Source organism: Mirounga angustirostris, unplaced genomic scaffold (genome assembly GCF_029215605.1).
Source record: "Mirounga angustirostris isolate CCGP_5_RB_7025 unplaced genomic scaffold, mMirAng1.0.hap1 SCAF_17, whole genome shotgun sequence".
Lineage (NCBI taxonomy): Eukaryota > Metazoa > Chordata > Mammalia > Carnivora > Phocidae > Mirounga > Mirounga angustirostris.
The window spans coordinates 13,699,382-13,713,974 of NW_026991725.1; the positions used below are offsets into that span (position 1 = coordinate 13,699,382).

Genomic DNA, 14,593 nt, shown 5'->3' on the forward strand with positions numbered 1-14,593 from the left:
TTAACCAACTGAGCCACCCAGGCGCCCATATACAGAACTCCTGATCAATAATCTACTTACATCTCATAACCAGTTATCTTTCTAAACAATTTACAAATGTAAAATATGCAATGTTCTTTAAAATAAATATACAATATATAGTTTCTACATTCTCAGACAAGCTTAAAAATGAGGTAATAAAAACTTAAATGATTAAACCTTTACCATTCTGGAAATGGCTTAGGGAAATGATGGCAAACTTGTTTTGTTTTGTTTTTCTTTAGGTCTTTTCATCTTTGAGTGCTTCTGAGTACCTCCTTTTCTATGCTGAAAAATTATGTAAAAAATCCTTAAGCTTTGTTGGATAGTCTGTCATCACCCCAGTTGCTCCCAAATCAAAAGCTCGTTTGTATTCTTGTTCTTCATTCAATACCCAAATATAGACCTGAAAATTAGAAGCATGAGAAGTATGAGATGAAAGGTTAAAATTTTATAATAGCCTTTATACACTACAATCTCAGCATACTTAGAAACAACCTTTTAAACCTGTAATTTTAAGAAATCATTGAACCCTTTAAATTTTTTTTTACTTTACCCATGAAATTTTTTTACTTTACCCATTAAATATACACTGTCTGGCTTCAGCTACTGTCACCTATATATAAGTGGACTCCAGTTACTAAAATGCCAATGCTTTCTTGTTAAGTTTAAGGTCTTCATATGTGAACCAGTAAAGCAGCAGCATCAGAGTTGGAACCAAATTAAGTTCCTGCCCTTTACACTACTGTTAAACTGGTGAGCTATACTGTTTCCAAAATGCATCATTCCGGGCGCCTGGGTGGCTCAGTCGTTGGGCGTCTGCCTTCGGCTCGGGTCATGGTCCCAGGGTCCTGGGATGGAGCTCCACATCGGGCTCCCTGCTCTGCAGGAAGCCTGCTTCTCCCTCTCCCACTCCCCCTGCTTGTGTTCCCTCTCTCGCTGTCTCTTTCTGTCTTTCAAATAAATAAATAAAATCTTAAAAAAAAAAAAAAGGCATCATTGCAGAAACTTACCTGAATGCCTCTGGCAGTTAGGTGGTCAAACAAGGCTTTTCTCATTAGTAAGCTGGAAAATAAAAGAGGACAGATTTAGATCTTTCTTAACTCTAATGAAGGACTCTTAGTCCTTAGTCCTAATTTAGTCCATTTAGAGTTTGTAATTCCTAACTGAATTTAATCCCAATGCTGTAGCAACAATAAAGCAATGGCCTCAAGTAATAACTGTGGTGGATGCATTTATGTTCTAACCACTGGATCTCCTTTCACTGCTGGCTGGCCGCTTGCTGGTGGACCACCAGAACCTCCTATTTCTTCTGTAACTACATCCTCAAGGGACCCAATCTTATTTAAGCCACTCAGTAGACAAGAGGCCTCCTCGATTTCCCTGTCGACACCATAACAAGTGAGAAAGAACTGGGAAGTCTGACTAACATTCCAACTTAAAATAAGGCAGTGAACTTGGGCCAAGTTCTAGAATATCATAGTTCATTTACATAATGTATTAGCCTTTCATGTGCTATCTTAGAAACCTAATGTCCATTGATTACACTATAAATAGGAAAACTGCAGCTTTTTTTTAAGTGCTAAATAATTGACTTAAAAGTGAACTCTTAGAATATAAATCACTTGAGCATGATGGGAACAAACTATACTGGAAAGTTATACATATTATTTCTATTCTGTTTATGTCTATTAAAGTGATGAAATAAGAGAAACTAAAAATCATATGCATTTAACACCAATTAAAAATGCATCCTTGAAAACTAGAAATTAAATCAGGAATAGAGCAAAAAAGAATAAACCCTGTGGCACAGAGAAAAGATAAAACTAGTTTTCCAACTCTCTGAAAGAGGAGGTTAAGTAACTTAAAAGGTTGTGATTTGGGACTATTATTTAAGCATTCCGGGTTCCATTTTAAAGCAAAATATAGCACAGCAACATTGTGTTATTTACCTAAAATTAAACTCAACATGTCTGAGAAATGAAAGTTTTTTCTTTAAAGGAGATGCCCACCCTAAAGGTGGGGCTTCCTGTCTGCTATTAAGTCTTCGTGCAGATTTTTCAGAGAAATGTGCCACTAATCAATATACACTTTTACATATACTTGTATTGCTATACACACTTCTTTCTGCCATGTCTCTGACTGCGGTTAGTTGAAAACAGCAAACAGGTAGAAGGGAATGGTTATACATACCACCACCTCTTCTACTTAGCTAGATAACCCTAAGTTAATCATTTACCTTTGGTTAGGAGGGCACTCAGTTTTCTCCTGAAGCTGGATGAGATTATCTCTCAAGATTCCTCTTAAGGTTTTGTGACTAGTAATTAAAGTAGTTCTAAATGATTCATATACATCCACCCACAGAGTAGGTGCTTATCATCCTTGTTACAAATCACATATAGAAAGCTTGCTCTAAATTATAAACATAGTATTTAATAGATTCAGCTAAAACAATAACTCGTATATCAAGAAACTAAAATTCTTACATATCAGAAAGCCAGATGAGAAACTTTTGACTTCTGGACATAGTGTGTGGTTCTTTTAGCCTGAGGCAAAATAAAAATTTGAATCAGAAATTAGAAACACAAGAAGGTATATCATTGTGATAAAATGAGTCCAAAAACAAAGTTGCCTTGCACTTCGTATGTGCTCAAAAAATACTTGTAAAAAAACCCCAAAAGTAAAATAAAACCCATTTGGGTTCTCTGGTTTTTTGTTTTATTTTGGTTTGTTTTTTAAAGATTTTATTTATTTGTTTGACAGAGAGCGAGATAACGAGAGCAGGAACACAAACAGGGGGAGTGGGAGAGGGAGAAGCAGGCTTCCCGCTGAGCAGGGAGCCCGATGCGGGGCTCGATCCCAGGACCCTGGGATCGTGACCTGAACCGAAGGCAGACACTTAACGACTGAGCCACCCAGTGCCCGGGTTCTCTGTTTCTATTGATTTTGAGATGACTTTGCTACTACTACTAAAAGGTAAAAAAAATAATGAAAGTTATCTTTCTAGACCCTGGGTGCCTGGGGCTCATGTCTCTTCTCTTTTTTGGTGAAGCTTCTTTCTCTCACCTTGTCTGCTGTAACTTAGTATATAGTAGATTTACTATATGTGCTGCTGAAGTGAGCACTAGTATATAGTGAACTTAAACATACAACCAAACTTTACTACAAATTAAAAGATACATGGGGCAAAAATGTGACTAAAAAACCCCTAAAAGCATGTTTTTTCTTCCCCTTTCAATATTTGAAGACCTGGGCCCTGTTCTTTGTTTTTCCAGTTTTTATTTAAATTCCAGTTAGTTAACATACAGTGTAATATTAGTTCCAGGTGTACGATATAGTGATTCAACAACTCCATACATCACCCGGTGATTATCACAACAGGTGCACTCCTTAATCCCCATCACCTGTTTAACCCATCCCCCACCCACCTCCCCTCTGGTAACCATCAGTTTGTTCTCAGTAGTTAAGAGTCTGTTTCTTGGTTTGCCCCTCTCTCTCTCCCTTTTCCTTTCACTCATTTGTTTTGTTTCTTGAATTCCACATGAGTGAATTTGTCTTTTGGCATTTGTCTTTCTTTGACTTATTTTGTTTAGCATTATACTCTCTAGCTCCATCTATGTCATTGCAAAACGCCAAGATTTCATTTGTTTTTATGGCTCAGTAATATTCCATTGTGTTTATATATATATATATAAACATACCATACACACACACACACACACACATACCATATCTTCTTTATCCATTCATCTATTTATGAACACTTGGGCTGTTTTCCATAACTTGGCTATTGTAAATAATCTGCTATAAACATCCAGGTGCCTATATCCCTTTGAATTAGTATTTTTGTATGCTTTGGGTAAATACCTAGTAGTATGATTGCTGGATTGTAGGATGGTTCTATTTTTACCTTTTTGAGGAACCTCATTACAGTTTTCCGCAGTGGCTGCACCAGTTTGCATTCCCATCAACAGTGCATGAGGATTACCCATTTCTCCACATCCTCGCCAACACCTGTTGTTTCTTGAGCTTTTTATTTTAGCCATTCTGAGAGGCATGAGTATCTCATCATACTTTTGATTTGCATTTCCCTGATGAGGAGTGATGTTGAGCATCTTTTTATGTGTGTGCTGGCCATCTGTATATCTTCTTTGGAAAGATGTCTATTCATGTCTTCTGCCCATTCTTAATTAGATTATTCATTTTTGGGGTACTGAGTTTTATAAGTTCTTTATATATTTGGATACTAACTCTTTAACAGATCTGTCATTTGCAAATATCTTCTCTCATTCCGTGGGTTCCTTTTAGTTTTGCTGATTGTTTCCTTTGCTATGCAGAATTTTATTTTGATGTAGTCTCAATAGTTTTTGATTTTGTTTCCCTTGCTTCAGGAGACATACCTAGAAAGAAGTTGCTATGACTGATGTCAAAGAAGTTACTGCTTATGTTCTTTTCTAGCATTTTTATGGCTTCAGTTCTCACATTTTGAAATTATTCTTTGTGTATGGTGTAAGAAAGTGGTCCAGTTTCATCCTTTTGCATGTTGCTGTCCAGTTTTCCCAACGCCATTTGTTGAAGAGACATTCTTTTTCCCATTGGCTATTTTTTTCCTGCTTTGTCAAAGATTAATTGACCATATAATTATGGGTTCATTTCTGGATTTTCTATTCTGTTCCATTCATCTGTGTGTCTATTTTTGTGCTGGTATCATACTGTTTTGATTACTACAGCTTTGTAATATAACTTGAAGTCCAGAATTGTGAGGCCTCCAGCTGTGTTTTTCTTTTTCAAGGTTGCTTTGGCTATTTGGGGTCTTTTGTGGTTCCATATAAACTTTAGGATTGTTCATTCTAGCTCTGTGAAAAATGCTGTTGGTATTTTGATAGGGATTGCATTAAATGTGTAGATTGCTTTGAGGAGTATAGACATTTTATCAATATCTGTTCTTCCAATCCCTGAGCATGGAATGTCTTTCCATTTCTTTGTGTCATCTTCAATTTCTTTTCAGAGTACAGGTCTTTCACCTCTTTGGTTAGATTTATTCCTAGGTATCTTATGGTTTTTGGTACAATTGTAAATGAGAGTGATTCCTTAATTTCTCTTTCTGCTTCCTTACTGGTTTATAGAAATGCAACAGATTTCTGTACGTTGATTTTGTATCCTGTGACTGCTGAATTCATGTATCAGTTCTAGCAGTTTTTTGGTGGAGTCTTTTGGGTTTTCTATATATATTATCATGTCATCTGCAAATAGTGAAACTTTTACTTCTTCCTTGCCTATCTGGATGCTTTTTATTTCCTTTTGTTGTCTGATTGCTGTGGCTAGGACTTCCAGTACCGTGTTGAATAAAACTGGTGAGAGTGGACATCCCTGTCTTATTCCTGACTATAGAGGAAAAGCTCTCAGTTTTTCCCCATTGAGGATGATATTAGCTGTGGGTTTTTCTCGATGGCCTTTATTATGTTGAGGGTTTTTATTATGTATGGATGTTGTACTTTGTCTTTTCCCTATGCTTTTTTGCATCTATTGAGATGATCATATGGTTCTTATCCTTTCTTTTATTAATGTGATGATGTAGCACGTTGTTGGATTTGCAAATATGGAACCTAGGCCCTGTTCTTTTTAATTATCTTTTCTATACTTGACCTTTGGACGTATGCTGAGTTTCTTCAGTTTCCTCAGATGCCTGGAGCAGCACAACTACCTGTGTCATTAACTTTGGGTTGTACACATAGCAAATCTCTGGTAAGCCTCTCTCTACTATCAAAACTTCTCAGCTTCTAAGTTTAACAGCACGCAGTGATTTCCATTGCCCCTGGAGCTTCACTTCTTGTTTCCTTTCTAATTCGTCCTGTCTATACTCTTGGAATAATTCTGAGTCTCCACACTTAAATTCCTTTTTTTTCCTTTCTCTCTGAATTCAGTTTTTATTAGAAGTTCTCTAAATAAAATCCTCTTTCCCCTCGCTGTAGCCCAGGTGGGAAGTACTGCTTGCAACTTCTGGAATCTCAGGGACTTAGTATCTCAAACACTAATTACCTCATTAAACAAATGATTACTTTGTCTTAGGAAGTACCCACTGTCATCCATAAAAAAAAAAAAATTAAAACACACACAATATTCTACCTTGTCTTAATCCACAATTAGTTTTTATTTTTTTATTTTTATTTTTTAAAGATTTTATTTATTTATTCATGAGAGACAGAGAGAGAGAGAGGCAGAAGGAGAAGCAGGCTCCCAAGGAGCAGAGAGCCCGATGCGGGACTTGATCCCAGGACCCTGGGATCATGACCTGAGCCGAAGGCAGACGCTTAACCATCTGAGCCACCCAGGCGCCCCACAATTAGTTTTTAGAGAAAAGATTAATTCTATGAAGTTTGTTCATCTGTCTGTATCTCAGTAATACCTGCTTCTAAGAGAACACATGGAGATAATCCAGAAAGGACAAGAGTCCATGCCAAGCCAGAGGAAGCTTAAGTATTTCAGGAGTAAATGGTCAGGAATCATTTTAATCCAGCAAATGAAAATGGTTTCTTTGTAGGCAAGAAGTGATTTCCATTCTGTCTGAGAAATAACTACAAAAACTGCCCATAAATGTAATTGGGAATAGATAAAATAAACATGCTCATCATGAAGAAACTCAAATTGGAAAACAAGCATGAAACAAATGCTGAATACAACGGTACCGACCAAATTGTTTTCCTTACCAATATTTCCTAATGACTGCTGCACTAATGTTCAGCTTGATCTTTTAAAGTTCTGTTTGGGGATGAAAAAAGTTTCCATGCAGGTGAGATCACATTTAATTTAATTTTTTTTTTAAGTAATTTCTAGGCCCAACATGGGGCTTGAACTCACAACCCTGAGATCGAGTCACATGCTCTTCTGACCGAGCCAGCCAGGTGCCCCGAGAATTTGGAGTTTAATTGAATTTCAGCTGCATATTGCAACTGAGGTATAAATAAATTAGGGAAGTTGGAGGGCAATTGCTATTACATGTTAGAATAAAAGAATTATTAAGCTTCAACAGTTAAGCTCAATTCTTTGTACCTGAATTGTGAGTACACAGGCACAGAAAGTCATTGTTACCTGAAATGGGTCCAGATGAAATACTTATCCTATATTACTCATTTTAGAAAAATGTGTCTTAATGATATCAAAAAGTATTATTAATACAGGTCAGTTAATCCAACATGTAAATAACTACAGCAATCTATTTTTTTTTAATTTTATTTTTAAACCCCCAATGTGGGGCTCAAACTTACAACCCCGAGATCCAGAATCACATGCTCTACCGACTGAGCCAGCCAGGCGTCCCTATAGCAATCTATTCTTTATCATTTATATTGATATTAATGAGCCTTGATCTTAGTCCCCCTATAATGATAACTGATGAAAACAGAGTAACCACTTACTTCAGTATGATAGAAGGCATTGGGATTTCAAAAAACTGTTCTCGAATGGGCACAAAGGGCAAGAGGCCAGTGAAGAAAAGGCCAAGAATGAGCAGAACACGTTGTAGACTGAAGAGTATAGGAATATCTGAATTCTAAAAGACACAAGCAATATTATGTTACTTTACAATTGCTCAGATGAAGAGGATTATTTCACATCCTCAAAATTTCCAAGACTGTATCTGGACATTCGTTAAAAGTACTCCCTGAATTATCAATATCCATCTCCAAACCCAACATTTAAAAATGGCTAGTCCTTGCCAAATGGGTCAGGATTTATTGTCAAGCCCTATGCTGTTAATTGATGATACTTAACTTAAGTATCTCTATTCCCTATTCTCTGCTTGCAACACCACTTCTGTCTGTTGGTGATAGTGCTTATCACTAGAGATTAAAAATACTGAACCTAATGGAATAAGACAAAGAAATGAAGAAATATTCAGTAACCTTACTCCTATTTAAAAAATATATAAGTAAAGATCGATATATATTCACATATATCCATATAGATATATAGGTGTTCCAATCTATAGATATAGTTATGTATTAGTTAAGCAGGATATGATATTGATATGTATAGATAAAATATAAACACTGTTGCAAATGTCATCTTTCAACTACGTTATGCATCAAATATAAATAGGATTTTGTAAGCTAGTCGAAGAATCTAGCCACCATTTTAGATTTCTATTGCAAAATGTGTTCAAGATCCCAAAACGCTTAGAATGCAAGCTTCGTATATATATATATATGAACTCTTTTCATCTTGTAAAACCGAAATTCTATGCTCAGCAAATGGCCCCTCATATCCCCATCTCCCTAACCCCTCCTATATTTGTCTTTAAAACAAACAGAAATTATGGTACAGTTGATTTTTTCCTTTTTTTCCTTTTAAAGATTTTATTTATTTGAGAGAAAGAGCATGAGAGAGAGGGAGAGATCACGAGCAGGAAGGAGGGATAGAGGGAGAAGCAGACTCCCTGCTGAGCAGGGAGCCCGATGCAGGACTCGGTCCCAGGACCCTGGGATCATGACCTGAGCTGAAGGCAGACGCTCAACAGCTTGAGCCACCCAGGCGCCCTAAAGCTGATTTTTTTCTATACAAAAGTAATATATTGAAGAAGTTATGTAGAAAAGTAATTTATTTTAAATATTCCCTCTAAATTACCCACTTCTTTCTTTAAAAAAAAAATAGAGTAAATAATTTTGAGGATTTCTTTTGCCCCTATGTTCACATGACACTTTGTAACATTTTAGGCTTATTTATATGCAGGTGTTTCAGCTGTAACACAATGTACAAGTCCCTGAAAAACTTGATTTCTGCAAATTCATGCCCTAAGAGTAACAGAGCTTATGGGAAAAACAGGGTTCGGGCCGACCCTCAAAACTTACACAACTTTGGACCCAGAGAACTAAAAACAATAACTGGTACTTCTGGAAAGCCATGCCAGGCTGCCCAGGGTGGGAGAGGGTGGGGTTTGGTATGCTGGCCCACCACTGATGTAACAGCTGGTGCCACTGGGTATCTTCTAAATTAGAACATCTGAAAATCTTGCCATTTACAACATGGATGGACTGAGAGGGTATTATGCTAATGAGTCAGACAGAGAAAGACAAATACCATATGATTTCCCTTATATGTGGAATCTAAAAAACAAAATGAATAAACAAACAAAAAGCAGAAACAGACCCATAAATACAGAGAACAAACTGATGGTTGCTAGAGGGGAGGGGAGTGGAGGAATGGGTGAAGGGGAGTGAGAGATATAGGCTTCCAGTCAGGGAATGAATAGGTCATGGGGGTAAAAGGTATAGCATAGGGAACACAGTCAATGGTATTGTAATAGTGTTGTGTGGTTAACAGCTGGTAACTACACTTTTGGTGAGCACAGCCTAACGTATAGACTTGTGGAGTCACTAATACCACATCGTGTTTCAATTATACTTGAATGACATAAATAGAATTTATGGAATGGGACCCAGGCATTAGTTGTGTTTTGTTTTGAGACTTTCCAGGTGATTCCAACATACAGCCAGGCTTAAGAACCACTGCATTAAGAATGAATTAAAAATCATTGCGTGAGACTAAGCGCCACATGTTTTCCCCTCCCCACTGTGTGCCCCATTTTTCTTTTTATATTTTTTGTTTTTTTAATTTAAATTCAATTAGCCAAGTTATTATTATTTTTTTTAAAGATTTTATTTATTTATTTGAGACAGAATGAGAGAGAGAGAGCACATGAGAGGGGGGAGGGTCAGAGGCAGAAGCAGGCTTCCCGCCGAGCAGGGAGCCTGATGCGGGACTCGATCCAGGGACTCCAGGATCATGACCTGAGCCGAAGGCAGTCGCTTAACCAACTGAGCCACCCAGGCGCCCAAGCCAAGTTATTTTTATATTTTTAGTTTCTAGCATTTGGGAACTAAAGGGCTAATGTAAAATTCTTATAAATCAATGACTTAATTATATGGCATGTTCATAATATGAAAAATATGACTGAGACATTTTTACTATGATGTTTGAAAATTACTGCTGGAGGTTTTGGAGTTTTTAAATTCTAAAATGACAGAAAGCCAGAGGCTTTGAGAAAAATATGTGAATCAAGGGAAAAGTTCTGTGATTCTGAGTCAGAAGTGGACTTCTTCTTTTTTTTTTTTTAAGATTTTATTTATTTATTTGACAAAGAGACACAGCCAGGGAGGGAACACAAGCAGGGAGAGTGGGAGAGGGAGAAGCAGGCTTCCTGCCAAGCAGGGAGCCCGATGTGGGGCTCGATCCCAGGATCCCGGGATCATGACCTGAGCCGAAGGCAGACACTTAACAACTGAGCCACCCAGGTGCCCCAGAAGTGGACTTCTTATTTTGAAACAACAGATTCACAAAAAGTTGTAAAAACACAGTCCCATGTACCCTTAACCTTTCCCAAACGGTAACATTTGATGTAACTGTAGTTCAGTATCAAAACCAGGACTTGACACTGGTAGATCACGGGCGTTTTTTGTTGTTTTCTTTTCTCTTTCTGTCCTTCTTTTCTTTTCTTTTCTTTATTCCTTCCTTCTTCCTTTCCTTTCCTTTCTCCTTTCCTTTCCTTTCCCCTTTCCCCTCTCCTCTCTCCTCCCCTCTCCTCTCTTTTCTCCTCCCCTCTCCCCTCTCCTCCCCTCCCCTCCTCTCCCCTCTCCTCCCCTCCCCTCCTCTCCCCTCTCCTCCTCCCTCCCCTCCCCTCCCCTCCCCTCCCCTCTCCTCCCCTCCCCTCTCCTCCCCTCCCCTCCCCTCTCCCTCCCCTCTCCTCCCCTCCTCTCCCCTCTCCTCCCCTCCCCTCCTCTCCCCTCTCCTCCCCTCCCCTCCCCTCCCCTCCCCTCCCCTCCCCTCCTCTCCCCTCTCCTCCCCTCCCCTCCCCTCCCCTCCCCTCCCCTCCCCTCCTCTTCCCTCTCCTCCCCTCCCCTCCTCTCCCCTCTCCTCTCCTTTCCTTTCTTTTTAACACCCTATTGGCCTGGCATATCACTGCTAATTAGACTATAGATCTTACTCAGTTTTCACCACTTTTAAAATCTGCTTTCATTTGTGCATGTGTTTGGTTTAGCGCGGTTTTGTTTTTTAAGATTTTATTTACTTATTTGAAAGAGAGTGAGAGAGGGAGCACAGAGGGAGAGGGAGAAGCAGACTCCCTGCTGAGCAGAGAGCCCAATACGGGGATCAATCCCAGGACCCTGAGATCATGACCTGAGCCAATGGCAAATGCCTAACCAACTGAGTCACCCAGGTGCCCAGGTTTAGTGCAGTTTTAGCAGTGTTTCAATTCGTGTAACCACCACCACAATCAAGATACAGAACAGTTCCATCACAGCCAAGAACTCCCTCCCCCCAGCTTTTTGTTGTTATTGCCCCCACTCTCTACCCGACCCCCAGTCTCTGTCTCCTGGAAGCCACTTATCTGTTCTTCATGTGTATAGTTTTGAGAACGTTACATAAATGGAATCATACAGTATGTAATCTTTTTGTTTTGTTTTTGGTTTTTGTTTCTTTAATTTTTTTTTTAATTCCAGTTAGTTAACATCGTTATATTAGTTTCAGGTGTACAATATAGAGATTCCAGTATGTAATCTATTGAGGTTAATTTTTTTCACTAAGCAAAATGTCTTTGAGGATTAGGCCAGTCAGGTTGTTACAGGTATCAGGAGTTCATTTCCTTTCATGGCTGAATAGTATTACATCATGTGGTTATGTCAGTTTGTTCAGAGATCTACCCACTGAAGGGCATTCTGGTTGGTTTCCAGTATTTTCTATAATAAATAAAGCTGCTATAAACATTCACATACAGGTTTTTATGTGCATAAGTTTTCATTTTTCTGAGATAAATGCCCAAGAGTGAGACTACTGGTTAATATGGTAAGTGTATGTTTAGTTTGGTAAGAAATCTACCCAACAAATGAAGAAAGTGGCTGTACTATTTTACTTTTCCACCAGCAATCTGGAGAGATCCAGCTTCTCCTCATCTTCTCCAGCATTTGCTGTCATCACTATTTTTTATTTTTTAAAAAACATTTGAATAATGTAAAACAACCAGCAGGCCATGAGGCCTCCCGTACAGTCACTTTTAATGACACGTGAAAATACCCTTAGACAATGATTAGTTATGGGAAAGTCTTAGCACTAAATTCTTAGCATCTGAAGCCATTTATCCCAATGATCACTGTTTTCTCCTTGTGTACACAAGCTACCTTGGAATCTCAGAGAGCCTGTGGCACATAAATAAAACTTACTTGCCTTAATGAAGGCTTCAACGGTACTTTTAATTATAATGGTGCCAATTCTGGATCTATGTTTTTGCCTTCTTTGCTAGGAAGAAAGGCCTTCCCAAAAGAAATCTTTGTATTTTGAATTGCTATTTGTGTCACAGTATTTCTTCTGCACTATCACTTGTATTCTGAGAGAGAGTCTTTAATGCTTAAGGTTTTTTTTTTTTTTAACATTTTGAATTTCATATTCTCCTAGCTATACTTGCTATAGTATATAAGTATATAAACTATACTTATAATAGCTATAGTATATAGCTAAACTTGCTTATAGAGGCTTAGCATACCATGTCTAAATATATCCAATTAACTTTTTATAGATACATTTTCTTCAAACAGAAAAATTTTGGTGGGTAGATGGCCCTACTTTTATATACCACCTGATAACTATGATCTTGGCTTAATTTGATTAATTCTGTTTGGGAGGTAGGGAACAGAGAAGCTTGAGCTACAGAGTTGAAGGACTAAAATCCTTTCCTCAATTTAAAATTACACAAAAGTTTCAATAACCTAACAAAAAACCGACATTGTAAGACAGGAATCATATCTTGTTTCATAATGTACATAATAAAATGTTGGCAAACAATTAATATTATTAGCATGTGAAAATAAGAATTCTGTGAGCCAGCCCACATACATTATTTCTAATAAATCCATTACCTCTATTAGTAAACTTCTGGTTAGGTGCTTCCACCCAGTACTATCTGTCTTTGTATCAAGGCTTTGAAATAAGATACTTCTAAAAATTATTAGTGTGATAACATTTATAGATACACAACAACAGCAAGAAAGATCATTCCGTATCATGTTTGAAGCTTACCTCTCTGTAGCACTTTTCTACAATTTCATAACTGGCGTTACCCCACACCGTTATGTGTTCTCGTCTGTACTGCTTTACCAGCTCTGAAACCTACATGTGAAAATGCAAAAGTTCATGCATGTGCCTACTGGTAAATCCGCTTACATTACTTCACTTAAAAAATGGATTACAATTGGAGCACCTGGGTGGCTCAGTCAGTTAAGCGTCTGCCTTCAGCTCAGGTCATGATCCCAGGGTCCTGGAATTGAGTCCCGAATTGGGCTCCTTGCTCAGCAGGGAGCCTGCCTCTCCCTCTGCCCCTCCCGTACTCATCCCCCCCCAATAAATAAATAAATAATCTTTAAAAAAATGGATTACAATTGACTTTCTGCCAGTGAATAATATAAACTTTGGGAAGAACCAATATGTGAATTCAGATTATTTTATAAAATATAAGCAATTACTTACATTTTACCATTCTATGATTTATCTAATAGAAGGCAACTATTTAGTCATTTGATATATAAACTAACTACAAAGGAAGCAAGTAAATTTGAAGAAGTTAATTATATCAAACAACTGGTTCACAGGAGCTCACTTTTATCCATGACTGGGACAGGACAGCTTGCTCTGGAAATAGGCCTTTCTATAGTAAAGTGATCTCTTCTACCAGGGCATTATTTAAAACAATACTGATCCCTAGAGTGTCACATTTCCTTGAATATTATCAATCTGTGAAGTCACCTACTGTAGCCTTATTCAGTTTGTGAAATCCGATACAACATACCCAGAAGAGGGATTGGCTCACGTACCTTCTTTATCAGCACATTGTTGTTGACCTTGATATCGATGTTAATGGGAGTGTTAGGAAAAGCCTCAAAAACTTCCTTTAGTAATGGAATTCGGTTATCTTTTCCTTCACATTGGCATGCTGAGAAAGCAAGATTTTTAAAGGTATTTTTAAAAGATAACTTTCACTTTTTTGAGGATTGGGAGAAAAAAGATAAAGTATTGTTTTCACAATAGTATGTATTCATAGAGGACATTTACAAAATGATGAAAAGTAAAGAAAAGGACAATCATTTAAAATCCAACAATTTAGATATAACCGTTGTAACCATTTAGTATACTTTCTCTAGTCTTTTTTTCCTATGCATAATTTAATAGTTATAATATAGTGTACCTACAGATCTTAACCTGATCTTTTTACATAAGTAAAAAATAAATATTACATGTTAATACACTTAGAATTTTGAATTATGATTTAAAATATTTTCATTAAACCTTTTGAGATAACTATATATTCATTTGGAGTTATAAGAAAAATATACAGAGATTTATGCACCTTTTACCCAGATTCCCCAATAACCTCTTGTAAAACTACAGTACAATATCATAACCATGACATTGGTATTATTATAATCCGCCAATCTTACTCTATTTATTATTTTAAATGGTTTTAAAATGCTCCATTGAGTAACTATGCAACAATTTAATTATTTTAATTTAAACATTCTCCCAGAAAGGTAAG

General features: G+C 37.4%; 1 protein-coding gene across 2 annotated transcripts in view; it reads right to left on the bottom strand.

Annotated features, from left to right (window-relative positions):
- Positions 1–255: 255 nt before the first annotated feature.
- GDPD1 (glycerophosphodiester phosphodiesterase domain containing 1) overlaps positions 256–14,593 on the bottom strand; it is a 48,507-nt gene continuing 34,169 nt past the window's right edge. The window contains exons 5-10 of one of the 2 annotated variants that reach the window (XM_045888109.3): positions 13,875–13,993; positions 13,084–13,173; positions 7,434–7,567; positions 2,505–2,564; positions 1,032–1,083; positions 256–424 (exon numbers count right to left, since the gene is read on the bottom strand). In XM_045888109.3, the coding sequence (XP_045744065.1) occupies positions 302–424; positions 1,032–1,083; positions 2,505–2,564; positions 7,434–7,567; positions 13,084–13,173; positions 13,875–13,993 (578 nt within the window). In that variant the 3' untranslated portion in view covers positions 256–301. The remainder of the gene's footprint in view (positions 425–1,031; positions 1,084–2,504; positions 2,565–7,433; positions 7,568–13,083; positions 13,174–13,874; positions 13,994–14,593) is intronic. The other variant, XM_064582155.1, reaches the window with a different exon arrangement.